Source organism: Lipophrys pholis (assembly GCF_963383615.2).
Source record: "Lipophrys pholis genome assembly, chromosome: 20".
NCBI classification, from domain to species: Eukaryota; Metazoa; Chordata; class Actinopteri; order Blenniiformes; family Blenniidae; genus Lipophrys; species Lipophrys pholis.
Genome location: NC_137648.1, coordinates 4,590,564 through 4,617,548, shown reverse-complemented (window position 1 = coordinate 4,617,548; position 26,985 = coordinate 4,590,564). Strand labels below are relative to the sequence as shown.

The window sequence follows — 26,985 nt, the reverse complement described above, 5'->3', positions numbered from 1 at the left end:
TAATAATAATAATAATCGATACATGGACAGCTTGAGGCAGTACTTCAGGGCCTGGAGTCAAAATTACAAAATGAAGGCTTTAATGGGGGGGGGGGGCACTCAGCATTTGATGGGATACAAAAATGAGGAAACGGCCATATGTGAAACATTTTTTCAAGAGGAAATATATATATATATATATATATATATATATATATATATATATATATAGTAGTACACTGCATAAACATGAGAATATTATAATCTAAATATGAAAGAAAGCTGAAGTAAATAATAATAATCAGTATTTGTGGTTCATGATTGTTACACAGGTATCTTGCACTGTCTTTACTCGAGCAAAGCTCGTGTGTCTCGTGAAGATTCTCGACACTCCACGTAATTTTGAAAGAGCCGCGTCGCTTGACTTCTCGCGAGATGTCGGTAACAGCGCCCCCTTGTTTGTGTGTGAAAAAGCGACGGCAGGTCGGAGGAATGCTCGGAGGCTAACGATAGCAACGTACACAAATAGGGAAATAATTCACTTTCGCTCTCCGCAGACACCCCGGGGGTCCAACGAAACCAGCAGGACGACACCATTTTCACTAAACCCTCCGTCTACCGCCTTTTTCCCTCCGAGGCGAACAGCGAGCCGACAGACCCCCGCTAATCCCGGGAAGAGGGACGCGGCCTGCTTTTGTAGCCGGCTTCTCGGTGCACCTGTGGCGGCGAGCGCTGTCACCAGAGCCCGGGGCTTCCGCTGGATAATTTCTCCTCCCGCCGACAAAAGCGTCGCGGCGTCGAAATAATTTCAGTTTGGACCGCCGCCGCCTCTCCTCCACCCGCCCGCCCTCGCGTCTCCGTGCGACTGTCGGCTGCTCTCGCCTCGGAGGAGCGTTCGGAGCCGGGGCGGCCTGTTTTGTTTTCGAGCCGCCATGAATCTCTGCGAACAATAACACAGCCGTAACGAGCCTGCTGGGGCTGCACAGCCGCCTGACACACGAGCCCCGGTGCGGGATGCGGAGCGCACGGTGCGGTGCCAGCCCCGCACGGACGTGAGAACCCCGGGACGAGCATGCTTGTGGACTATGGATCTCTGTGTGCAACGCCATCGCGTCGAGCATCACTTTGTCACCAGAGCCCCGGTTTGAATTTGAATTTGGCAGCTGTCGCTGCGAGCTAGCCCGACTGGACTTCACACTCATTCAGGGCCGCCGGAGGAGGAGAGGAGCCCCGCAGGATGCTCGGTCCCATCGGAACCCGCACACGGTGTGTAAACGAGCCGAACCGGCGCGGATGAGCGGACAGTGAAGGCTCCCCGAGCGCCGCGCTGCTGCCCCAGCTGGGACCGCACACCGAGGATGGATTGGCAGTGACACGGGGATGTGTAGCGTGGATCCCGCCGTACACAGACTGCTTTACATGTGGGATTTACCGACGGGCATCTGAAGCCGTTTGTGTCCCTCTATGCCCTCCTTAAAGCCGCCGGACCCCCCTGTTAAAACGCGGCGGCTTCACCTCGCGGATCTCGGCTCGTGCGTGTCACCGTGTGACTCTCTCCCTTCCTGACGTGTCAGTGCACCTTCTAGCGGACCGGACCGGCCTGGAGCCCCGGGCCAGGCAGCTGAGATGAACCCGGTGAATGCGACCTCTCTCTACGTGTCCGCGAGCCGCTCGGTGCTGCAGTGCGACCCTCGAGACCCCCGGGCCCTGGCGGAGCTCTGCAAGCTGCTGCCGTTCTTCCGCCAGTCCCTGTCCTGCCTCGTCTGCGGTATGTGCGGGTGTTTTTGTTTATGTCTATAATTCAGTGTGATAATAAGGCTGTATGTAACCAGCGTGTTTCGTGGGAAGGTTTCGGTAACGTGCCTGGTTGTCAGCTGTCCACGCAGCGGGAGCGAGCCTTTAAATAATGTTGCCTTCAGGTACCGTGGGAAATATCAACATCGCACCTAGTGGGATCCTTAAACCACCTCTCTTTCTGTATTTTATGGAAAAAATACTAAATACTTTTGAATTTGCTCACGATTTTGTTGGGTATGCAGTTTAACATTATCGTGGGAAAACATCTGAGGTATGTATTTGTCCAGAGGGCTGGATCACAGCTATTTTTAAAGTCAACTTATTTTTTTCCATTTTTGGCTTGTAAAAAAGTTAATATTACATTTCTTTATTGCCCCCACCTAAACTCCTCATCATAAACATAATAGAGGATGATTTCCATAATAAATTTTCCTGTGAATTAACTTGATGGGGTGTTTTACCTTTCTAAAGTTGGTAAATACATAAAAAAATAAAAGTTCACTGGTGTTCCCCATAGTCTGAGATCTATACTAAATATTGTATTTCATCCCGGTCACCAAATATTTAAATGTAGAATGAGTTTAAATCAGAGCTTTTTACTTTGAATTATGCATTGATTTTTCAAGTTATTTTCTGTTGAGTCACTAATCACTCCATTCCCTCCAAGTACTTCAACATTTTTCTCAGCGCTTGTAATAATCAAGGCTGTGATTTCATGAATAAAAATTAGAACACGGGTGAAATATAAGATCACTCATAATGTCCACTCATGTTGGAAATAAGACATTTTAATGGGTTGATAAATGTTCAGGCTTTGTACTATTGAAAATATTTAAAAACTGTTTGAAAGTTAGAATTTTTTGTTGATGCCACAAGTATGAAAAGAAACTATATTCAGCTTATTGCCATGAAGGATTGAATGAACCGGAAAATATCTAGATTACGAAAGTTGAAATTAAGTTATTAATTAATTGTTAACACAATTGTTGATTATCTCTCTCATGGTGAACTTGTTGTATAATTTTAAAGTTTAATTTGTTTGAAAGTGTTTTTGGGGCACAGCTGAAATTAAACCCATTCATTTAAAAGTAAGTGTGATAGCACATGAACGAGGGACAGAAAATATTGAGGCCTATATCAATTAATAAACACTCCAGGATAACTCTTAATTAATGTTATCACTGGTTTTTGCTCAAATTTGTATTTGCACTTGATGAATATGATGATGACTATTCCTACATAAAGCTGTTCAGTTATCAATCAATTAAAAGAAACTGCTAACAAATAAAAGAAGATACATGCTATATAGAAAAAAAGTCTGTTCTCCTTCATTCGTCCATGCAATTTTAGTCTTCGAGTTTTAATACAAAATATAATCTGGTTTTGAGTAGTTTTCCATTGAGCAGTATCTTTTCTTTCTCAAGTTACACCTGCGTTTGCAAGATGTAATGCTCCAATTTCCGAAGCGCCTTGAACGCACCTCAGCTCAGAACTACTCCCCTCCTGACACACCCCCGTCTGTGTGCCGTAAACACACACACACACACACACACACACACACACACACACTGAAGCACCTGATCTGGTATTTCTCACCCTTTTCCTCATCGACACACGGTTGCAAATAAAACGTCACAATAAAAGAAGGGTGGATAAATTCAGGGAAACAAGCTGTTTTATAGTATTTGAGCCAAATATTGGAGAAGCTATGTATTGGAAAAAATGCTTGTGATTGCTGTTTTATCTCTAATATCTGCACTTATACCATATAAGCAAGAATTCTTTCGGTGGGAAAAAAAAAACAACAACTTCTGATTTGATTACATTTTCCAATATTTTGCTAAACAACGTCTGTTAGTGTTTCCTGCAGTCGCATTTCAAGCTGTGAAAATAAATCAAAACAATTTCTCTATTAAAAGCTTAAATTAGGGAAAAGATCAACGTTTCTCTTCTATTCTCGTTATTATAAAATGCACGTATAGATGGATTCATGCGCGTTCATCCAACACTGAGACCTGAGCTGAGATATTTGTGACGCTGCCGTGAAAGATGGCTCTCGTCACGAGCAAACGAGCCTCAAAACCACGTTGTCAGGTTGAGTTTGTAAAAACAACTATCATGAAACATTTTTAGCAGTTTTACTTTATTTCACTGTATTTTACCACAGAAGGTATTGAACTTTTCTTTATGTTCAGATTGTAGTCATTATTTAGTTTTGTGAAAATCCAGACATTTTCAACACGTATACTCTCACCACAACAAAGAAATTGTTTTTAAAAACCTTAGTTTATATTCAAAGGTCGCGATGGCTCTATTTTAAGGGTCAGGCCCCCGTCGAGATACAACCTGGCTGAATGTGACCCTGAACTGAAATTGACACAACTGATCTGTATCTCTTACACTTGTAGTTTTGTACTGAGGCTGATTTTGTTATTCCAATTAGTTTCCATCACACTGTGTGTTTTAATGAAATATATAGTCACAATTGTTTAGTTTTTTTCTTACAATTTTTACTGAAAATCACACCGACAAAAGGACTCCCCCGGACCGCCAGATGAAGTAACATAATCTTTATATATATATACGAGGACCGAGAAATAACAAATGCTGTCACACAAAAGAAAAAAAGCTCTGCTGTCGGCAGATTCTCCATACGTGGATGGATTTCTGGATTATTTATGACTCATCGGGAGAGTTTTATTTATCATCCTGAAACATAACTTCTATCTCCATAAATAATCGATGAAATCCGTCCATACGTGGTGTTAAATATAGACTTTCTTCAGTCGCGGGGGAGGATCGGACAGGCAGCACACAGTGAGTAGCCGTGGTTGTTTCTTATGAATGGACCTTCATCCTCTTTTTTCTTTTTTTTTTCTTTTCCTGCAGCTGCGCTCGGTAGCGCCCGGCGTTGCTAAGGAAGCTCCTCTCAAAGAGCGGCTGTCATTGAATGTGGCGGGTTGCCAAGCAGCGCTCAGGTTTAACATATCGGCTTAGGAAGAACCAGACGTCTGTAAATTGTGCCATAACTTGGGTGCTTCACGCTGGATCCATGTTTTCTTTCCCTCTGTTTTTCTTTTTTTTTTTATTACTGACAAGCCTGTGTTGATGTTGCACAGAGTTTCTTTTTGTGGATCCTGTGAAGTTCTGTCCGTTAATCACCAGTGTGAGGTTGTTCTGCTGCGTGTTCCTGTGATATGTGTGACGCGCATAAGTGGAGATTACAGAGGAGCATGGAGGGTGTGGACTCCTTTCCGTTTGTCCACAGTTTCTATGAATCGTTTGCGATATATATATGCTGTGTTGACATTACTTCCTCTTTTCTGCTTATCTCCATTTATACCATCTGTGTTGGCAGTGCCGTCGGGTTGATGGGGAACTTTAAGTCGCTAAAAGATCAAACGTGGTCCTGTAAGAAAATTCCTGCAGCTCCATAGAAACAGTCCAGCGCAGAACAATAAAACTCAAAGTGCGCACACTTTACAGCACGAAACGCTTCAAACTGCACGTCGACAGGGATTCAGCCCAAAAATGTGCATCTTTAATGGTAACCATGACAAATACCCACGTGAATCAGCCATAGTATAATGTCTAATGTTGTGTAGTTGTCTCCCCCTTATGCAGTTTCTTACACATTAAACTGGAGTTTGTGTTGTTTTATTCTGCAATTAATTCTGATAATTCACAAAAAATTATACAATTATCTAATTTAGAACAAAAAGGCAGCACTAACTTATTATAAACTTGGTGCGCACAGAAGAACTCCGAAGGACATAAATCATAGAAAAATGACCAAGAACAGAAAAGTCAACAAAGTACTATGCAGTGAAAACTGGACACATGTGGAGTTAAAAAAATAAAAAAAATAAAAAATAAACTGCTTGTATTCATCATGAATCATATTATTATTGCAGCACATCTCATGTTTACTGTTTAAAAGATCAAGTGATGAACAGCATCAGCATTAGTTGCCCTTATATGACCCACTACAATAAAGCCGTTGCCGTTGGTGACCGCCTCCTGTTCTGTCCTGTGTCCAGGTAACCTGCTGCAGGACCCCATCGCTCCCACCAACTCCTCATGTCAGCACTACGTCTGTCGAGGCTGTAAAGGCCAGAGGATGCAGCTGAAGCCGTCCTGTAGTTGGTGCAAGGACTACTCCTGCTTCGAGGAGAACAAGCAGCTGTCGCTGCTCGTCAACTGTTACAAGAAGCTCTGTCTCTACATCACGCAGTCGCCGCTCGCCCCCCACATAGCCAGCGCCGCCACCGACTCCCCAGACCTCCAGGCCATCCTCAACGAGGGCCTCACCCTCGCCGAGAGCGAGCCGGAGGTGGAGGTGGAGGCGGAGGCGGAGGACATCTCGGACTCACTGGCCCCGTCACAGGCGGCGTCCACCTCTGAGGTGAGTCAGCCCGATGAAGCCCCGCCCACCAGGGAGCCCACGGGGGAGGGGCCCAGCCCTGTGAGCGTTAACGGACTGCATGACTGTAACGGCCTGGTCAGCTCAGACACGTTGCAGCCCATCGCCGTGGAGACGGGGGGAGGGGCCGGGAAGCAGGAGGGCTACACCGAGGCAGTTCCCATTTGCGTGACGGGCACCGAGGAGGCGGGACTTTGTGACATCACCGCTTTCGGTGACGAGCTGAAACACGGCGGGGGGCCTTTGTTGCTGAGCGTGGAGGAGGTGCTCAGAACTCTGGAGACCGACGCCGACTCGACACCTGAGCCCACCCCTCTGTCGGACCGTCGCTCCTCTGTTCCTCAGTCGGACCTCAACGGTCCGCACTGCCCGTCCGGCCCAGACTCCTCCCGCCTCATCCCCGCCCTGCCCCCGGAGAACAGCCCCCGCTCCCTCCAGCCCTCCCTGCAGCCCCCCACGGTCGTCCCCCATGTCCCACTCCGCTTTCACCGGAAACGCTCTCGCTCAGAAAGCGACAGCGAGAAGGTGCAGCCCCTCCCCATCTCCAGCTTCCTGCGAGGGCCCCCCGTCGGTGCCAACAGCTCCCCCCACATACCAAACCCCTGCGCCACCGCCAAGCCGGAGCCCAAGTTCCCCGTGCCCACGCCCATCCCCCACCCACACCCCCACCCCCACCTCGCCCCGGTGCCTAACGGCGGCCCCCCCAAGGTGGGCAAGACGGTGATCATCTCCAACAAGGCGCTGAAAAAGACTCTGGAGCAGCATGGGGCCGCCAAGAGGGCGTACACCAAGGCCCCCAAGCCCGGCACACAGGGCCGCGACCGCGTCCCCGCACACCCGCACGGTCACCGGTCCAACTCCTCCAAACTGTACAAGAAGCCCGTCGAGAAGAAGGGCTGCAAGTGTGGCCGAGCCACGCAGAACCCGTCGGTGCTGACCTGCAGGGGGCAGCGCTGCCCCTGTTACTCCAATCGGAAGGTGAGACACACACACACACACACACACACACACTGCTCTTATTTACCCACCTGTTTGTTTGAACTGTGCTTGTGTTGACAAAGTCATTGAAAAGCTTTCAGTCCTCAACTCGCAAACATCTTTAAACAAACAAGAAACCTCAGAGACAAAATGCAGTATTTGATGGTTATATATAATTTACGGCTGATTTTATTGCCACTCACTGTTGAAAACCTGAAGCAACAACATCAGTCTGCATATTAAAGTGGAAATTTCAAACATGGGAATTTGACAAATTCATTAAATAATATAAGTTCATTTTAAGTTCATGTTGCAGGAAGGCTGCATTTGAAAACTCCAGGACTTTAAAGCTGATTTGTACCTCAACAATGTCTTTATTTAGCCAAAAGACTCCTTTTATGAGGCATTTTATGTCTGGAGAAAAGCTGACTCAGCATGCGGATTTATTGGTTGTCCTGAACAAAGGTGTTTCACAAATGATCCTTTTTCACTTTGAGTGTAGTGACTCCTGGATCTGCTGTCGCTTTCAGTGCATTTTCAGGTTTTTTTTTTACATTGTTTAGTATTGTTATTATTGTAATACTCACTGGGGTTAAGATATGCTTGTTGTATAGGCTGTGTAGTTTAATATTAGTAGTATAATACAGATAGTTATTGTGCTATATTGTATTTATAGAGCACTTTGAACCAAGCTCAAAGACTTTATACAGAGTGAAAAAAATAGAACAGCAAAACATGAATAATGGTAAAGAAAAATTTTATTTTGACACATTTTCTGCAATATTAAAATTACCAGTCTTGAAATAAACCAGAGTTCACTTTTACTAAACAATTATTATTATTATTATTATTATTGTTGTTATTATTTTTTTTATTTTTTTTAATTCTGTTGGTTTCTCGTTTCGTGTTTTATTTTTTGTACATGTTTGGAAATAAATAAATATAAAAATGGTAATATATATTTTTTTGTAGATTCACATATCTAAATTGAACATAACATGAAAGTTCCGTTTTTTATCATTTATTCAAAACAGTGACCCTTATATAGGGTTGATAAAAAATAAAATAAATATTTGAATATTCATTTAATTTTAGTTTTTTTCTGAAAATCAAGAACACAAAATTTCAAAATATTCAACTGATTCCCCCCCAAAAAATCTGATGTTTGTCCTACTTTTTAACTAAAAGGTAAAATCATCCCAATAAAAAGTTGCTTTAAATCGTAATTTTTTAAGTGGAAACTTAAAAACTTCTCAGTGACGTTCATCTCAAAACATTTCAATAGAGTAAAATTTTACCATAATTGAATTGGAACCTCTTATCATTTTTGATATATTCCTTATAATTATATCTAAGTACTGAAAATTAACCTCAAAATATTTCAGTATTTCAGAAAATTATAAAAAAAAATTATTTTCCCAGAGGAAATAATAGTCACACTTGATTTATAATTTTTTTTTCAAATGTTTTATTTTAATTTTAAAAGTAGCAATTATTAATTTCTTCAGTTATTTCTCTTGAGGAATATTTTTTTTCCAGTTTTATGATTTTTTATTAGTTTCAGTTTTTTTGAAGTGCTGCTGGAGCTCCCTCTGCTGGAGAATCCACGATTTGCACCTTTTCTAGTTTCCCACATGATAATAAATGGAGTTAAAGTGTAGTTGATATTTGTCCACATCAGTCTGATCGGCTCTTGGTTTGTTTCTGCCGGTTCCTCCCTGTTCAGGCTTGTCTGGACTGTATCTGCCGCGGCTGCCAGAACTCGTACATGGCCAACGGCGAGAAGAAGCTGGAGGCCTTCGCCGTGCCGGAGAAAGCGCTGGAGCAGACGCGGCTCACTCTGGGCATCAACCTCACCAGTATCACAGCGGCGGCCCTCCGCACGCCGGCCACCAGCTCGCCCGGCAACACCCTCCTCAACGTCACCACGGCGACGGGCGCGCCCGTCACGGCCACCTTCCTGTCGGGGGCGGGGCATGACAATAGGGGCTTCGACGACTCGCTGGAGATGCGATTTGACTGTTGAGGTCTCCCACGAACCCCTCGTCGTCCTCCTCCTCCTGGTGAGTCGTCACGCACATTCCCCCACCAAAAGCCCCGCCCCCCCTTCAGCTCCACCCACTGGGCGTGGTCCGCCGGGCCGAGTCAGCAGAGATCTGCAGCGGCGGAGCCGGAACAAGGCAGCTACAGTGAGCGGCGAGAGCGCCAGGAACTGCACCGTCTCGTGGTCGTGCATTCAGAGGAGAAGAAGAAGCAGGAAGAGGAGATGTAGCGTTACTGTTGGTGCAGAGGTTTCATTTCAGTCGGGGTAGAGATGTTTTTTTTTGTTTTGTTTTTTTTAATCATTCTCTCTCTCTACTATGAGGTAACGTGTAGAGCGTGTTGTGTAGCTCCCGCCGGAGTGTTGAGCGTATGCGTGTGCATGTGAATGTGAGTGCGAGAGCGAGGGGTTTGTTTCGGAGACGGCACTTAACAGCAGGCACGGAGATGACATCATCATCATCATCATCAGAGACTGGTGTAATTTATATAAAAATAAAAAAAGACCTTTTTTGTACATGGACTTAACGGTTTCCATTTAAGAAGACGTTTTATCATATGTTTTTTAAGTTACATAAAAAAACCGATGGAAGCCGGAGCGAGAGGGAGCACTTCTGCTCTCAACCAGAGTATTTTCACACTGGTAACAGAGCGGCGGGGAGATGTTGACCGCGGTGGACCGAGTACCTCGACCAGAACAATATATTAAGAGCAAATGTAACGAATAACTGTGTTCGTCTCAAGTAAGCTTAAGTTCATACATTTGAGTGTTTTCTTAAAAAATACCATTTGTAATACAATATTTATGAAATGGTTGAAGTCTTCAGTGTGTCGTTGAGGGTCGCATGTGGCCCCCGATTCACCAGAAATAAAACAAATCTCACCACTATTTAACCAGGAAGTGAATCTTAACACCACCAGCTCCATTCTCCTGTTTGATGTTTATCCTCTGAGCCACCTTCACATTTCACTTCAATGTACTTTAAAGGTCCACGCTGGGATATTTCAAGCTAAAAACTATGTAAGCGCATCACAATGTTGCAAAGGAATCCACCAAAGCTAGCCTCAGCCTGACCTGTAATACCATTTTCTGCCACACGATGGTGCCGTGAGTCACTCCACCTCAAGACGGGATATTTAAAAACGAGCAGAAAAAACAAATCACTGAAAGTTACAAAATGTACCAGAGTCAAACACATAATCTGCAAAACTGGAACTGTGCACAATATTAACACAAATATAGTGACACAATAAAGCGTGCAATTACCGCAAATGGAATAAACGGATTTATAATAATGCAATGACACAATCAACCACTGTGAAAGCAATAAACAAGCTCAAAAGGCAAAAAATTACCTAAAAATGTTGCATAAAATATTTACACCTCGACAATACAATGACAAGAAATACCTCAAAATTATCCAAAACAACTTCAAACTGTGGAAAACAACTTAAAGATCCATGAAAGCAATCAGAGGTAAAGAATAACCACAAAGATAGCAATAACTACAGAATAACTATAACATCTGAAATTACAGTAAAAACACAATGACTCAGAATTTAGGTATAAAACCAACAAAGTTAATATACGAAATGACATAAAAAATAAATCTGCAATACTACAACATGTTAGGAAGGAATGTGTAACAGAAAAACTCCAGAAACTGAAACCGTCTATAAAGCCTGCAGGGTTTCCACAAAATGACCACAAAGATACTTTTAAAAACTAATGAAACTACCATAAAAACAGATCTAGAATGAGCACAAATTGATTTAGAAATGTCTTTCAAATGTATAAAATAAATACGAACAAAAAAAAAGCCAAAAGTTATCAGACTCAAAACAAGTGTCAAACGTTTACAGTGCTGAAACCCTGAGGAACTTTGACTCACCGCTGCCACCAAGTGTACAGAAAACGGTATTACAACAATCCTACATAGTGTACTTTCAATTAGAGCTTATTTTAATATTTCTGGCAAACAGAAACAATAACCTGCTGATGAACGTTTTTGTTTTGGTGTCTGTAGCGGTCGTGATGATGTCATCGTGCTCGTGTTGAAATCTCTGGTTGATGGCAGGCTGCGCACGCTGTTTTCCACAGGTTTGGTTTCCGGAGGCTTCACATGCTGCTAATTACGACAAAGGACTCAGAAAAAGGAGAGCACACCTCTTTTCCTTGTGTTTTTCTGTCTTGTTTTTTTTTTTTTTTTTTTTTTTATGTCCATCTTTTTGTTGCAGTATTTATTGGACGTCTCCCGCCGTGGGGCCGCGTGCCGGCGCCGTCAGCTCGGCTCTACGCGGTTTCGTCTGTCTCCCGAGTTTTCAAGTTGCCGTCACTCTTCTTCGCGTTGGTTCTCTGGTGTCTCCGAACTTGTTTCTGTTCTCCTTCTGGGCATTTAAATACCTGTAATATAACTGTAACATATTTCCACAAAAAGAAACAAAATCAAAAAATCTATTGTGCCTCCTGTGATTCTTCTGTTTTCCATTTATTTTTCTGTCATTTCATTATTTTTTTCATCGTTCAGACCCTCCCTGCATGCTCTGCTAAAAGTTCCCACTAGACGGTGTGTTTGGACTTCATGCTGCAGTGTTATCAACTGACCAGCAGGGGGCAGAGCACACTTTGAAAACAGCATCAAATCCTTCAAGCATTGAATTTAAAACGGAAAATCATGATTCAGATTGAATAATAGATCATAGCTGCAGAGTCTTAACACACCAACATACACACATCTATATGAGCAACCAATAATGAACAATTTTGGCCATTTTAAATGTAATAAATCCAAAAACGTCACAATTTGCCTCTAGTCTAATGGGAAATGAGTCCTTGTCATAATGTTTTGCAATTTCTTTAATATTTTCTATATGATTATATTATTTTTTTTGCAGGCCTTTGTGTGGTTTTCTGATCAAAAATAGTTAAAGTGGATGGTCTTCATAAACGTCCATAAACGCAGCACTCTGATTCATGGTTGTAAAATTATTTAGTTTTACTACATACAATTACTACAGCATTACTGGTTGAATAAAATTTTTTTAAGAGAGTTTGTATCCTAAATGAATGTCTACGATGACAATTCCATCCACTATACTTATTTTTTCATGAGCAAACCGCACAAGACCTAAAAATAAAAGCACATTTATTTCCAAGAAATGCTGCCCTATTTAAATATTATAAAAATTTTGCCAACAGTTATTACATTATGAAAGGATTTCTCAAAACGCTACTCACAATGTGATAACTTTTCACGTTATTGGCTAAATGCTGTCACGACAATAGCTCATATTGTATTAGACTATTGGAAATGTATTACATTATTGGCTTTATATATACAATATATAAAACCTACTGATAGTGAAGATTGGAAAAATGAAGTACAGTACGTCAATAAAAGATGGAGGTGAAACAAGTTACACCAGCAAACAAATTGAGGGAATTATGTTGCGTCAGCAAAAGATATTGAAAATCATGTATGGAGGGAAGACCTCTGAATAGTGAAAATTTGCGGAAATAATATACATCAATAACATTTGGAGGGAAGACCTCTGAACAGTTAAACTTGAGTAAATTATGTATATCAATAAAACATGGAGGTGAGACCTCAAAATAGGGAAAATGTTCCTATATATAAATACAGAAGTAGTTAGAAGTACAGTGTATGAATGATGACTAGCCCATCCACTCTGTTTTTCATCAGCAACCTGCAAAAAACAAAAAAACACCACAAGCTTTTCTGCCAAGCTTCATATATTTTATTTTTCCTGCATGTAACATTAATAAAAAAATGTCTACATCTTCTAAGAAAAAGTGAAAATTCCAACAGAAAGAGCTAAATCCTCCACTTCAAGCCTTCATAATGAGTCTTTAGTGGATTTCCTGTAAATTGTTTGTATTTTGGTCCCAAAACAACGAAACATTATTTCCTTATTTGAGAGAAAACACATTTACATTCTATCAGCAAAGCCTTCTGAAAGACAGATTTCAACCTTTCAACATAAAAAACACCATCAAGTCAAGTAATCAGAAACCACCAATTACTGAAACTACAATGTCTTTATTGCACATATTTACATCTAAAAACATATTATTTACATTCACATTTAGTTTAAATCTTCCCGGCAAACATTTTGTTAAAAAACAACAAAAAAACAATATTTATTAATGTAGTTTTTTTCCTCAATTTTTTAGGCTCCAGTGGCTGAAACTGCAGATGAAATAGGTTTTGTGTTTCTTGTGTGATTCTGAATGTGAGGATGAAACCAAACCTGGTTCAATACACCTCAAAAAACAAACAAACAAACAAACAAAAAAGCCTCCATTATGATGTTTTACATCTTGTTTGGACTCACAGGAAAAAATAAGTTTTGACATTGATAGAAAAGCAGTTATATTCACACAGGATAGATGGAGGAATGATGCCTTCAGGTACTGTTAGAAAAAGCTGATTTTTTTTTTCCCCTTTACATTTTCTACAAAAATATTGTCGATTTAGATCTTTTTGTGGAATCAATGCAAGTTTTTAAGGTGATGTTGCCATTAAAAACCCTCACAAAATAATGACAATAAAACATGTGAACCTACCACAAAGAGAAAAGAAAAATGACAAGAAGACCATCTAAGACAATGAAAAGACAGAAAAGAGCAACGAAAGGACATAATACTCCTTGACAAGGATACAAAACTACAAAAAATGACAAAACAACAAGAAAAACTAACACAAAAACATAAAATAACCAAAAAGAGGGGGAAAAAAATAACTATATAAAAACGTGTGGTGACCACAAAGACATTAAATGACAACAGAACAGAAACAAAATCCAGATGAAACAACTGAAAAAGAAAGAAAATAACAACAGAAAAACCTGTTAAACTACCCGAAAAAGAAACCAAATGACTACAGAGAGTTGAAATGAACTACAAACTCCAAAGACGAGACTCTAAATACATTTGAAATGACAACAATGAAGCACAAATGAGAAGAGGAACAGTTAAATACCTAAAATGGTAAACTACAAATTTGCAGACTGATTAACCAAAACATGCAAGGCCAATACAAATAAAACTAAATGTTCACAAAGACACAACAAAACAGCTATAAATTATGTAAAATTGACAGAAAAAGACACAAACTCACTGCAAAACCAGGTAAAAGTATCAGAAAAGACATTAAACAAGAACAGAAAAGACACAAAATGTCCACAATGAGACACAAAACGATGATAAAACATACAAAACGACCACAAAAAGAAAGTACAGAGAAGAAAACTAACTACAAAGATTTAAGACTGTCTGCCATGAAGGCAAAATGTCCATGAAGAAGCACAAATTGAGAAATGAAACAGGTGAAACGACTGCAAAAGTCACAAAATGTTTCAAAAAGAAAGAAAACAAAATAACAACATAAACATGTTAAACTACTGCAAAAGACACAAAATGTATCAAAAAGAAAGAAAACAAAACAACAACATAAACATGTTAAACGACTGCAAAAGACACAAAATGTATCAAAAAGAAAGAAAACAAAATAACAACATAAACATGTTAAACTACCAGAAAAAGAAACTAAATGGCTACAAATAAGCACAAAAAAGGCAACAAAAACATGAACTCAAAAAGACACAAAACAGTCATAAATAGAGATTTTACTCCCAGAAAAGTCAGTAAAATGACTAAAGAGACACATTTAAAACTTCTTTTTTCCATCTGCTGGAGTTCACGAGGTTACACGGAAATACAAGACGAGCACACAGAGCTTCTTTTTTTTTTTTTTTTTTTTCTCCCCTGCTGTCAGGATGCAGCCTGGAGCTTTCCAGAAACATCTGCACTTAATCCATCACAACATGAAACCGAAGCGCCGGTGAGACTTTTACAGTCAGCGGGTCGAGCCAACGCAGGAGGCAAACTCCCGGGAAAAAAGAAAAAAAAAAAAAGAAAAGAAAGAAAAACTGGTGAAGTTACAGCTTTAATCAGCCAGACTGGAAATGTTTTTTTTTAATCAACAAAGAAAAGTCTTAGACTTTGGTATAAAAACATAAAGAACACAAAATATAGCACAATATTTACATCTTTAAAGAAACTGAAGAAATTCATCTCACATTTACCAGACTGGCGAGATTCACATAAATGTTTCTTAAAGGCTCTTTGTGAAGAAAAGTCATAAAAATATAATCACATTTTGTTTTCTGCAGGTGGCAGTGATGGTCAAACAGCTCCCACTAGTGGCACATATCTGAACTGCAGGGAAGCAGGAAAAAATAATATTTCCGTTTGGAGTGAATAATGAAGGTTGGGTGAGAATATTTAATTAGAAAGATTAGATGAAATAGAAAAAAAAGAAAGAAAATTCTCAATTCTAAAGAAAAAAATCTTAATTGAAAATATGAGTAAAAAAACCAACAAAATATTAAATAATGATCAATTAAAATAAACCTTGGAAAAAAAACTAAAGTAAGATTAAACAAAAAAATCATAACATAGGAATTTTTTTAAATAAATGTCAAATTAGTGAAATAAACAAAGAATATTTAGAAATAAATTGAGCGGAATATATTGCAAGAAAATAAGCAAAAATAAATTATATGAGCAAAGTAGAAATAAACAAATAACTAACTAAGAGTTTTAGGGCCACTGAAGAAAAAAAATTAATTCGGAGGCTAAAAAAAAACAAAAAAACCTTCAGGCACTTCAGAAAAAGTCGAAAATCAAAGTCGAGATTTCTTTTTTTTCACGGAGAGACGTCTGTCCATCCCTCAACATTTGCTCTTGGATGTAAAATCACATTAAATCACGTAATTCTGACTATATCGGGTTGCTTACTGCTTATGGACGTGTGATTTTACACAGAATTTCCTTGATTAATAAGAACATTTAAATAAGTAGCCGGGATCCGTGTCTTTGTCCTTCGTACTCGACGAACTTCCGCAACGGAACAAGGCAGCAGGCTGCTCTGTCTCTTCTCTTCTGATGATAACTGCACCGTGTTTATGAGCCAGATTCTGTCCTGAAGCGTCTTTTCATCACTTCATTAAACCGCCTGATATACATTTTGAGGATGCGGTCACACGCGCTGGCATGTTAATGGACAGACTTTGTAAAAAAACGTATTTTTCCACCGTGGAAAGAAAAAAATCAAGACTTTGATTTTCGACTTTTTCTGAAGCGCAAGGTTTTTTTTTTTTTTTTAATGCTCCGATTTTTTTTTTTTTCTTCAGTGGCCCTAATGCTCTCCCGTAAATAACCCAAATTGAAGAGGGAAAAAAAATCTGATTATAAGGAGAAAAAAAAAAACTACTCAGCTACTCCATCTTGTGGTACAAATTGGTATTAAGACTTGTTAGCTTCTGAGGTGTTTTTTTGTAAAATTCAGGTGATTCATTTTTTATTACTTCAAGTTATTTGGAACTGGACTTTAAAGTAATTTCGCCTCTTTTCCTGCATTCAGCACAAAAAAAGAGTTTCGATAACCGGTAAGTGCCAACTGTGATTCATTACTGCCACCCAGTGCACAAAACTGGAATTACACAATTATGCCATCTTTCAAGGTGGGAACGTCTGGATTTTTTAAAAATGTTTGCAGGTCATCTCTCCTCAGTCGGATCTGAAGAGGCGCTCACTTTCACAAAAAAAGTTCTGGAGTTTGATGAAATCTGCCCCGGAGAGCCGCCATGTGAAAACTCTTTGTCCGACTTCCCCCGCGGTTTGTAGTTTTTCAAACTATCGGAGAACATCAGCCGGAGGTTTTTCCTCCTCTAGCTGATGAGGAACGCCCCGAAGAAGCTGCTCTTCTCGTCCATGTCCACGGCGGAGGCGTTGGTGACGGTGACGAAGAGGCGGTCGCCAGAGCTGAGCGGGAAGAGCCCCCCCTGGTGGGCGGAGTGCAGGGAGAACTGGGAGCCGCGGGACCAGCAGGAGGTCCGGCTGGTCTTCATCAGCAGGATGGGAACCGGGTAGGAGCCCACCTGGAGGAGGAGTCACAGCTTCAGCGTCAAACTTCAGCTTCGAATTAACGTCTACGGACTCAAACGTGAGTAATTTACTTTCATATAGATATAGATAGATAGATAGATAGATAGATAGATAGATAGATAGATAGATAGATAGATAGATAGATAGATAGATAGACATATATAGATATATATTTATGCATTTATCTTTTATACTGTACATTTTCCTCTGCATTTTTTCTCCATATATTTTTGGTTTCTTGTATGGCTGAAGACCTACAGTACTTAACTCAACATAATTAATAATTAATCTTTGAATTATAGTTTATTGTTGTAGAAAACTGGAATGAACATCTTCCCTGTTCCTCTTGTCGTTATCTTATCTGAGCAATTAATTACTATTTCCCACTATTAGTGCCATGTTAAAAGTAATTAAACATTTACTCCAGTTATTTTCTTTATACAGATTACTTAGGTTGTGAATTGGTTCACATTTTGGTCTAAGATTTAGGTCTTTCTTGCTACTTTCCATCGTTAAATGAGAATAACAAAGCATATAAAGTTGGATTTTTCTGCTTAATACAATAAAATGGTTCAGAACCTTTTAATTAGAACTTTATTATCCATTTATTTGAGAGGTTTTATCTGGTTAAGCCATTCAGATTTTCTCATTCTCAGCAGAAAGATATATCTGATGCACCATGTGCTGACTGTCTGGCCTCACATCAGGTTTTAATATTCCGACTCATCCTGTGGCTCATCGGCCTGCGGTCAATAAAAAGATCCCGGGTCCAGCCGAAGTCTAAATATTCATTAATGTGTGAACCCGCCGCAGAGCAGCAGCTGAGGGGGTCAAACCAAACGATGCAGACAAAGAAAACTCACCTTTTTATAAACGTACTGCAGCAGGGGCCTCCCCCGCTCCCCCGCCCCCTCCCCCTCTTCCTCCTCCTCCTCCTCCTCCAGCGAGTGGCTGTGTCTGAAGTAGGTCTGGGCGTAGACGTAGTAGAGGCCCGGCCGCGGCACCACCAGCTCGCCGTCCACCAACTGGACGTCCTGCAGGAAGGCCAGGCCCTTCTGCCCCTCCCACCAGGAGATCTTCTGGCCCTGGACGCGGCGGCTCGCCGAGGCCGGAGCTGCAGCGCGGGAAAACGTGAGCCGAGTACAACTGGATCTCAAAGTCTCACTGAAGACGCGACGACACACGAACGAGCTCCATTAATGTGACGGAGGCATGCAAATACTTTGGAAAACGTAACTGCAAGTAACAAAAAAAAAAGGACCGTGTGACGATTATCAGGGTCCAGCTAAAAGAAAAAAGGCTTTACTTTGTCACACATATAATGAAAGTATAATTTATGTTTATGTATGTGTCATTTATTTCTGTTTAAGGCCCGGGTTTACCCGACACCGTTTCTGGTGAAAACACATTTTTCATTTCAGAGGAAGTTTTGCGTTTACGTGTCAACATTTTCGAAAACGATGTCCATTTATACGGAACTGACTGAAACGCTGAAAACGATGTAGTTTGCCTGTAGGACCACTAGTGGGTGCTGTTTGCCTTTGTAATGAACCCACACACACACGTGCACAGAGAACAATACGCAATGAACATTAACAATGGCGGCTATCCAGAGAATCGTACGGACAGACAAAGAGGTTCAGTTTCCTCACGTTTCCACGCAGACGGGTCATTTTCAAAAAGTTCCACCTTGGGAGCTATTTTCAAAAAGTCGCGCTTTCAGTGGCTCCGAACACCCAAAATGTAACCAACATTTTCTGTATTCACTTGAGAAAACGTTCGATTTAAAAAATCTTATTCCAGTAATTTCTGGTGAAAGTCGGTGCGCTAAAACAATTTTTATTAAAACAGTAAAAAAGTATATCCTTTTGGCCTGTTGATCCCTCTCAGCTGTTTTTAAACCCTGTTCCCACGTCACAGTCGGGTGGAACGGGACTCACCTCCCTCCACTCGCTCCACTTGGGGCACGAAGCTGCCAGTTACGTGAGCCGCCACTTTGGGGCGAGGTGAAGCCCTGTCCTCCATCACAAGTGAGGGCAGCACCCGAGAAACCTCATCTAATGCAGAGAAGAAGAAAAAAGACAATAAATCATATTCACCAGCACACGAGACATAATTAAATAATACAAGACACAACAGCTTTTTTTACTGACGCATCCAATATCTTCTACTGAAATATATCCTCATAAACACATGAAATAGTCACATATTTCAAAAATTCTGTACGTTTTAAGCATCATTATAACACCAGGTGGCGCCATTACAGCTTATTTTGCACCCTTTAAAGTAATTTACAATAATAAGACCGCAACGAAAAGGTGATGATCTATTTCTTTCTTATTTGTCCTGAATTGAAACGTTTCAATAAACAGATAAACTGGCGCTCTCTACTGGCCAATTATGTAACAGCACATATCTTTTATTCATATTAAACCGAATAATGAAGTACACACTTTAGTTTATGACGGACAGTGCAAACATCTTTATACTTCACATTTTTCTTCTTCGTTTGTTCTGTTTTTCAATCATAGATGACGTTTTGTTTTTGATTGTTTTAATTGTGAGCTAAATGTCTTTTATTACTTGTCGTTTTGCTTACTGGTCGAGAGCGGAGATAATATCAAGAGGCTAAAATGTTACACCGGGATGCTTTTGGTTTTAACTTTCAGTCGACTTTCAGTTTAAAGTGTAGAGAGAAGAGAGAAGAGACATTTTATTTTTCTGTCTTTGCGTCCAATGATTCCATGATTCTGACTCGGACGTCTCAGACGAGAGACTCTAATAGCATCTAATTTCTTCCTCTCATGAGTAAATCTGTGAAGACGTCAGTCTCTGACTCGGTGTAACGTTGAAACCTCCACAGTAAAGCCACAGAGTAAGACGAGATGATTCAACGGTACTTTCAGCTGGAGAAAAGCCACCTTGGCTCAGGGAGTATTTTATTTGGAGATTTTATTCGGGGGGGGGGGGGCAGGAAATGTGTCTGTAACGACATATTTCAGTGGGAGAAAACTGACAAATCTATCAATTTCCTGTACATAGATTATTATCATTATTTCCTTAAATATGCGTGTGTGCGGTGCGGTGGAGTTCCTACCTCTCACTGCTGATGAAATCTGCCTCTGGTAACGCTGAGACAAAGACTGCAAGGGAAACAGTGGAAAAACGGTCACAATGGAGATTTAAATGCACTTAACACACGGAAAGTTAAAGCGCAAAGTTTTGTGGATGGCTGGATGTGTGTAAAAGTCGTTTTATACTATTGCTCTTTAATTTTAATTACGGATTATTCTAATTGTGTACATCTTGGTTTTTTTCTTTTCTAGATTTGACCAGTTTACTATATTTACTCACCTTCAAAATACTTTTTATTGCCTTCCTGTCAAACCCTGGACACACACAGTCACTATCAAGGGGGACGTGTGTGTGTGTGTATTTTAGAAATACATAAAAGTATATTTTTACTGACCCTATCCATGTTTGATTGGAAAATGTCTGTGTAGACACATACATACATATGGTATACGTGTGGAGATGGGCCTGCATGTCAATATTACTGTGTTACTTTAGTTACATTTTACCGTAAAAAGTTTCTTTATGAACAAAACTTCAACGAAACACTAATGAATAAGTGACATTGAGCAGATTTCAATGAGTTCAGTTCACACTTTTGCCTTAAAGTGAGGAAGACCCGACTTAAACCTTCGTTTTTTGGAGGTTTGCATGTTTTCCCTGTGCGTATCGGTGTTTTCTCTAGTTTCTTCTATCAATTCAAAAACAAGCAAATTGAAGGTAATTGTCAAGTGTGTGTGTGTGTGTGTGTGTGTGTGTGTGTGTGTGTGTGTGTGTGTGTGTGTGTGTGTGTGTGTGTGTGTGTGTGTGTGTGTGTGTGTGTGTGTGTGTGTGTGTGTGTGTGTGTGTGTGTGTGTGTGTGCTCTGTGATGATTTCGAGAGCGGTGGATTCGCCCAAGGATGCAAGCGTGAGACTAAATAAAAGCTTTGCGGAAAGCCGTGAAGAGACTAAACATCCCTATCAGCGCTGCCACATGCTCTGCTTTTCCACTTCGACCCTGAAAAGGTGCTGACGTGATCGTTGGAGTTTGTGAATAAAGAAAAACCTGTTTCCCGTTCCTCCGCACAAATAACTGGCATCGGCCAGCCGACCCAAGAAACTCGTCTCCACTGAGGTCTGGATCGAGTTTAATTTGACTGCTGAGAGTTATACTGTAGATTAAAAGAAAACCAACAGGGTTTTTTTTTTTTGTTTTTTTTTAAAGAACATCTGAGAAGAGAGATACAGAAGATGTATTTGAAAGCACAGAGAAACATCTGTTCTGTAGTTTTATCTTAAGAGCGGTGGATACCAGGAGCGGCTGCACTTCTCACCGGCCGCCAGCAGAGGCTGTAGAGGTCAATGATATGTGGAATATGTGAATATATTTAAAAGACCTTTAGCTGGGAGGCAAGAGGGGAAAGAAAACAGGCAGCAAACAGCAGCCCAGAGAGATCTTTTTTTTATTTTTATTTTAAATTTCATGGCCATCATTGGTTCTCAATACATTTTAGAGTGAATCTAGAACAGGGTTGTCACTATTTGTAAGAATAATCTAAAACTAGGATGATATGCGTTTTAAAAATGAGCCTAGAAACCAAACGGGAAGCCCTTCCTTTAAGTTTCTTTTATTAATTTATTTTTTTTTTTCCTTTAAGTTTCATGTCCGCTTTGGGTTCTGTCTGCTACGAATCAACACAACTGAGAGTCCTCCCAGATCATCCATCTTTATACAACTTCAACTCCAAGACATCAATACTCAACATTTATGTGTTCATTACTAACTAATCCAGTGAAACTAAGCATTACTGAGAATGTTTGCCTCCTCTTTACGTTCAACATGAATGAAACCGAAAGAAGAAATAAAAATCTTGGACTATATTTGTGGATTTTACTTCATCATAGTTATTCTCCGCTAAGAATCAAAATACATTTACAGAACAGAAAACACCAACTAGAGAAGCTCCTCCTTTAAGTCTCATGGCCACGATAAGCCTCCACTACTGGGAATCAACATGTGACCAAATGACCCTACAACATCCCTTCATCTTCAAACGTGTGAATATAGACGGAGATGCTAGCGATTTTACGGACGTGTGGATGACCTGGACCTGAACCGCACCGAAGCGATGTTCCAGCTCAAACTGTCCCGGCATTATGTTTATGTTCTGGACTAAATTTAATCAGAGTCAGAAACGGCCCGACTGGAGGGATTTAAAAAGCAGCAAAGTCATGGGAGGAGGACCAGGGGAAGGAAAACAAACAATATGCGCAAATAGCTTGGAAAAATGAATGGCGTGTGTGTGTGTGTGTGTGTGTGCGTGTGCGTGTGTGCGTGCGTGCAGGTGAATGCATTCCTGTGCTGATTAAACCTTGCAGGATCACATCACATCTCCGGCTATGAAGGAGTTCATTGTGTGTCTGCAGACAGCGATTTGGATCATTTCTGCATTTTTTTTTTTTCCCTAATATTCACAGGAAGCCCCTGATATTGATAATGATGATTACCTCGAGCCCCCCGTGTGTCTAGTTTAAAGGATAAAGTTGGCATTATGCTTCATTTTTATTACTGTCAGTGACTCCCCTGATGTTATTAGGCTTTTTTTTTTTTTTGTGTGTAACAATGGAGCTCTGTTGGACGGAGGTTTTAGATCGTGTGACTCCTCCCAAACAGCAGAAGACATTTCAAACAATGTCCCTTGTCTAGTTTTTATTCTTCTTCTCTTGACAAATGTTTTTCTTTGTTTCTCTATTATCATCAATAACAATATTGACGCTCTGGATCAAGACCCCTCATTGGTTCTTTCATTTAAGAATGATCAGAATTCAACAGCTATTTAAGGGTTGATCCAAAACAACAACAAAGCTGTGAACTCCTTAGTTATGTACGATACTGTTGAACGGATTCTAAACACGTTATTAGAGTGGTCGCAGAAAAGACAAAACCGCTCAGAGTTTATTCTTATTTAAAAATGTGTGGCCGCCACAGTAAGACCTACCACGTTTTCACATTGGGTGTGTTTTTATCTGTCAAAATTGATCAGAAACCTCGGACTCGACAAGTTTTTGGATTTACCACCGGTGACTGTTTTCATTCTGGAAAGTTTTTGTGGCCACTAAAGGGTTCCCCTCAATTATAATCAACCTACATTCACAGTGAGCCCAGAACAGAACAAATGACTACGATCGGCTGTGCGGGGAGTTTTCTACACATTCAGTTCATTATAACACGTGTGTGACTAACGATGAATAAATAAAACCAATCTTGTGTTATTTTATAGATTTTGGATACAGTTAACTGGAATCCACTTCGCAGTTTAGTTAATTTGAGAACGATGAGACGAGGAAACCAAAACTCTGAATCCTCTTTTACGGCGCAGCTGCAAAACTTTAACAAAGAAACTCAAATAAAACTGAAATCGAAGCTTTTTTAACATGTGTTTTGTTTTTCTTCGCGGCTCGAATATTGCTGCAGTCTGGAGTTTTAATGCGGACCAAGCCGGGGAAAACCTGTAAGTTTAGAAATCTCAGCGTCTGAGCCAAATAATCCGTCATTAGCGGAGATCAACAACACTGATAGGATCTTTTATGACGCAGTGCAGTGAAGTCATGCTTTATAATTACAGACAGAAGGTTTCCACAAGGGTCCTGTCTGTGTGTGGTATCATTAACTAATTTTTTTTTTTTATATATTTCTGACCACTTTTGACCTCTTAACACTACATTTTAACTCGTAAATTAAATTTTTACTTCTATTTGAGAGATATGTAGTATTTTATTGCACCACTGCATGTCAATTTCAACGGAAACGACACATTATAAAAGCAAACAATCCTCCACCATGAACAAAAGTCCAAAAAGTGTCAAAGGATTTTATCAGTGTGTTCAAAGTGGGCTTCCACAAGGGGGCACCACTGAGCATCGGGAAATAATTGGGGTCAGGGGGATGCCTTTTCCTTACATCAGTTTAAATATACAATATTAAAGAAAAAAAAGTCAATAAAAATGAATTAGAGAAGTTTAAATCTATTAATCAATATATTAAAACACATACTCATGAATGGGAATTTATTGTAGGTGTAAAAAAGATCAAGATAAATGATAAAAAAAAACACAAGTTGCAGACGATTTATAAATTCTTACCAAAAATATCCAATTAAAGACATCTAACAAACACAAAAATAGATATTTATTTCTAATGGATCTCAACAGCGGTTAACAATAAATATGAAAAACATAAGGAAATATGACATTTAACCAAGAATTACTATTAAAATATGTGTAACAGATGTAAGAATCCTGGAGGAAATGTGTTCCTGAAGCACTGATTTTATTTTAACAAATCTTCTAATGGACACAACAAAACACTGAGATCCTGAGATCATCCGAAACCAGCACTGACCTCAAAGCCTTGTTGTCACGAGTTTGTAAAAACCTGCATCATGCAACTGCCATAATTGAAGATTCTTGGACATTTCACTGAATTTCGTACCAGAAGGTTTCATTAAAATTGTCTTTATGTGGAGATTGTAGTGATTTTCGACTGTAATTGTTTGGTTTTGCGAGACATTTTCATCACGTATATACTCTGCGCCACAACAAAGAAAACCTTTAAAGTCTGTATTATGGCTCCGTTTCACAAATCCACCCCACTCAATATGAAATTGTGGCCCCTGAACTAAAGTGTGTTTGACACCCCAGGTGTTGAGGGACCTGGTTCGTAGTGCATGGAGCAATGATTTCCTGCGTGACCCCTGGAAAGGTACGACCCAAAAGAAACAACTTTTATTATGAATAAACTTGACGACACTTCTGTACTCTGATCAGTATTTTCTGTGTGTTTGTGAGTAAGCCCTCCTCCTCTGGTACCTTCTCGATGAGCAGGTGGAGCTGCTGGGTGACCTGCCAGCACGGATCTCCTCTCACAGCCGTGACGCTCTGCAGGTCGGCGCCCGTCAGACACGAAACACTGCTCCTGGCAAACGTCTCCTTCATCTGTGGACGTGGAGAAAGCCAGGGGGAAATTTGTCACCGTCAGATTCACTTGTCTTGTTGAGTGTCATGATTTGTTTTGCTGTCAGAACAGGCAAGTTCTTCATTTATCGCCAGCATTTTAAAATGTCTATCAAGACTGAAATATATAGCCTACAGCCACAACAACTGTGTCAGGTTTATTCCAAAACCCTGACTCAACAGAATTCTCTGCCAGAAGAGCCCTTCTCTCTGCTCTTCTTCTGTTTAGGTTTCATTTCCCACATATCCTTGAAGCATCTCATCTGGGTTAATGATTAATGACTGTAAACAGCCAGAGAGAGAGAGAGAGAGGGAGAGAGAGAGAGAGAGATGTGCTGGACTGAATCCAGGTGAGAGAAACAAGCAGAGCGAGTCCAACACACACGCACGCGCACACACACTTACAGTAAAACTTCCAGATAATCACAGCTATCATAAAAGTGAGCTCTTCTTTACTTCCTTGTCTTCTGTAGTTTCTGTTCGTGCAAGCACGCAACAACAACAACAAGGCAAACACAAATGCATGAGTTTGCATAACAATACAATGTGCAATTTTTATTGCAAAATGCAAAATGCCAAAAAAAATATATAATGAGAAGACAGAAGTGGACTATTTGCGCCTTGACGCGCACCAGGAGAAAAGCGCATGAAAACAAAATCAGTCATCAGTACATCAGGCTACCAACTTAGTGGGAATTTCCTGCGGGATGTTCAAGGTCAACAAGCAAGTTTAACCACTGCACGGCTGCAGGAAGCCCCCCCCAATCCTCCTTAGGGTTCGCTCCCACCGCGCTGTGCGTAACGCATGGCGGTGCGTAAAAACCCCTCTGCGCGTCTCCGGTTCGTCGGTCCGAACCTCTCCAGAGTTTTTCTTACCGAGTTGAGAGCTGTCGTGAAGTGCAGCACCGTGATGGTGACCACCAGAGTCTGCAGCAGCACCGCCACCAGCAGCAGGACCCCCAGCTTCGGACCGGAGTCCGTCATAACGACAGACCGCCGTCCGGTACCCGACCAGCGCCGTCCCGGCCCGGCCCCAGACTTCCAGAGCAAGAACAATGGCAGAGAGCGGACTCCTTCACTTCTACCCTCCCCAGTCCCCAGCAGGCAGGAGCAGTAGCAGGAGGAGGAGGAAGAGGAGGAGGAGGAGGAGGCGGGGCAGATTCTGAAGAACAAGAGTTTTCCAGTGTTTGAATTTCTCCTGGAGAGATTATTGTTTCATTCGTGCGCTGTGAAAACACAGATATAGACTTCTATAGTTTATTGTGAGCGGCCATATCTCTGCTGCAGATCTCTACTGCGTTGTTGTAGTGTGAGAAAAACATATCTGACCACACCAGAGGTTCTGATGTAGCAGCCGCATTTTGACATGGAGAACATAGAATTCATCAAACTCAACCTGGTCATTTTGAATCTTTTTGACAGAAATAAGCACTTCACGTCAGTGGATTCAGGATTTGTGGCCACAGTTGCATAAGCGAAGTCTTTTTGGGGTGAAAGCATAAATAAACTTTCGTTTGAAGCTTGTTTCAACCCTTCAACGATGTCAGGCTGTTTAAATAAAACATGTCTAACAGATGGTGCAGGCGTCTCTAACCTCTGTTTGATTATCATTTACTGTAGAGCTCCAGAGGTTTTTGAAACAACCAGGTAGTTGTTCGTTTATAACTGCGATTGCAGGTATGAAAACTTCTTCTTTAGATATTTTCTAATGATTCTTCCCTCACATCCTGA

General features: G+C 40.8%; 2 protein-coding genes across 2 annotated transcripts; one reads left to right on the top strand and one right to left on the bottom strand.

Moving 5' to 3' along the window:
- The first annotated feature begins 480 nt into the window (after positions 1 to 480).
- On the top strand, positions 481 to 11,643 carry msl2b (MSL complex subunit 2b). The gene is made up of 3 exons (XM_080489797.1): positions 481 to 1,747; positions 5,817 to 7,177; positions 8,904 to 11,643. Exons 1-3 carry the CDS (start codon positions 1,606 to 1,608, stop codon positions 9,201 to 9,203), a joined length of 1,803 nt encoding a protein of 600 aa, XP_080345923.1. The 5' UTR covers positions 481 to 1,605; the 3' UTR covers positions 9,204 to 11,643.
- Positions 11,644 to 16,406: 4,763 nt separating this feature from the next.
- Positions 16,407 to 26,344, bottom strand: tnfsf10 (TNF superfamily member 10). The gene is made up of 6 exons (XM_080489435.1): positions 26,131 to 26,344; positions 25,111 to 25,236; positions 20,287 to 20,332; positions 19,130 to 19,246; positions 18,053 to 18,303; positions 16,407 to 17,182 (listed from the first exon to the last, which is right to left on the bottom strand). The coding sequence occupies exons 1-6, from the start codon at positions 26,236 to 26,238 to the stop codon at positions 16,973 to 16,975; spliced, it is 858 nt and encodes a 285-aa protein (XP_080345561.1). The 5' UTR covers positions 26,239 to 26,344; the 3' UTR covers positions 16,407 to 16,972.
- Between the last annotated feature and the right edge of the window lie 641 nt (positions 26,345 to 26,985).

Bases quoted from the DNA above. Each gene is read 5' to 3' on its own strand.
- msl2b (XM_080489797.1), top strand. From the start codon at position 1,606: ATGAACCCGGTGAATGCGACCTCTCTCTACGTGTCCGCGAGCCGCTCG. The intron at 1,748-5,816 runs GTATGTGCGGGT...TCCTGTGTCCAG, and splicing joins CCTGTCCTGCCTCGTCTGCG to GTAACCTGCTGCAGGACCCC. The intron at 7,178-8,903 runs GTGAGACACACA...CTCCCTGTTCAG, and splicing joins CCTGTTACTCCAATCGGAAG to GCTTGTCTGGACTGTATCTG.
- tnfsf10 (XM_080489435.1), bottom strand. From the start codon at position 26,238: ATGACGGACTCCGGTCCGAAGCTGGGGGTCCTGCTGCTGGTGGCGGTG. The intron at 19,247-20,286 runs GTAGGAACTCCA...TCTCTGCATTAG, and splicing joins GATTTCATCAGCAGTGAGAG to ATGAGGTTTCTCGGGTGCTG. The intron at 17,183-18,052 runs GTGAGTTTTCTT...CTCCTCCTCCAG, and splicing joins TGCAGTACGTTTATAAAAAG to GTGGGCTCCTACCCGGTTCC.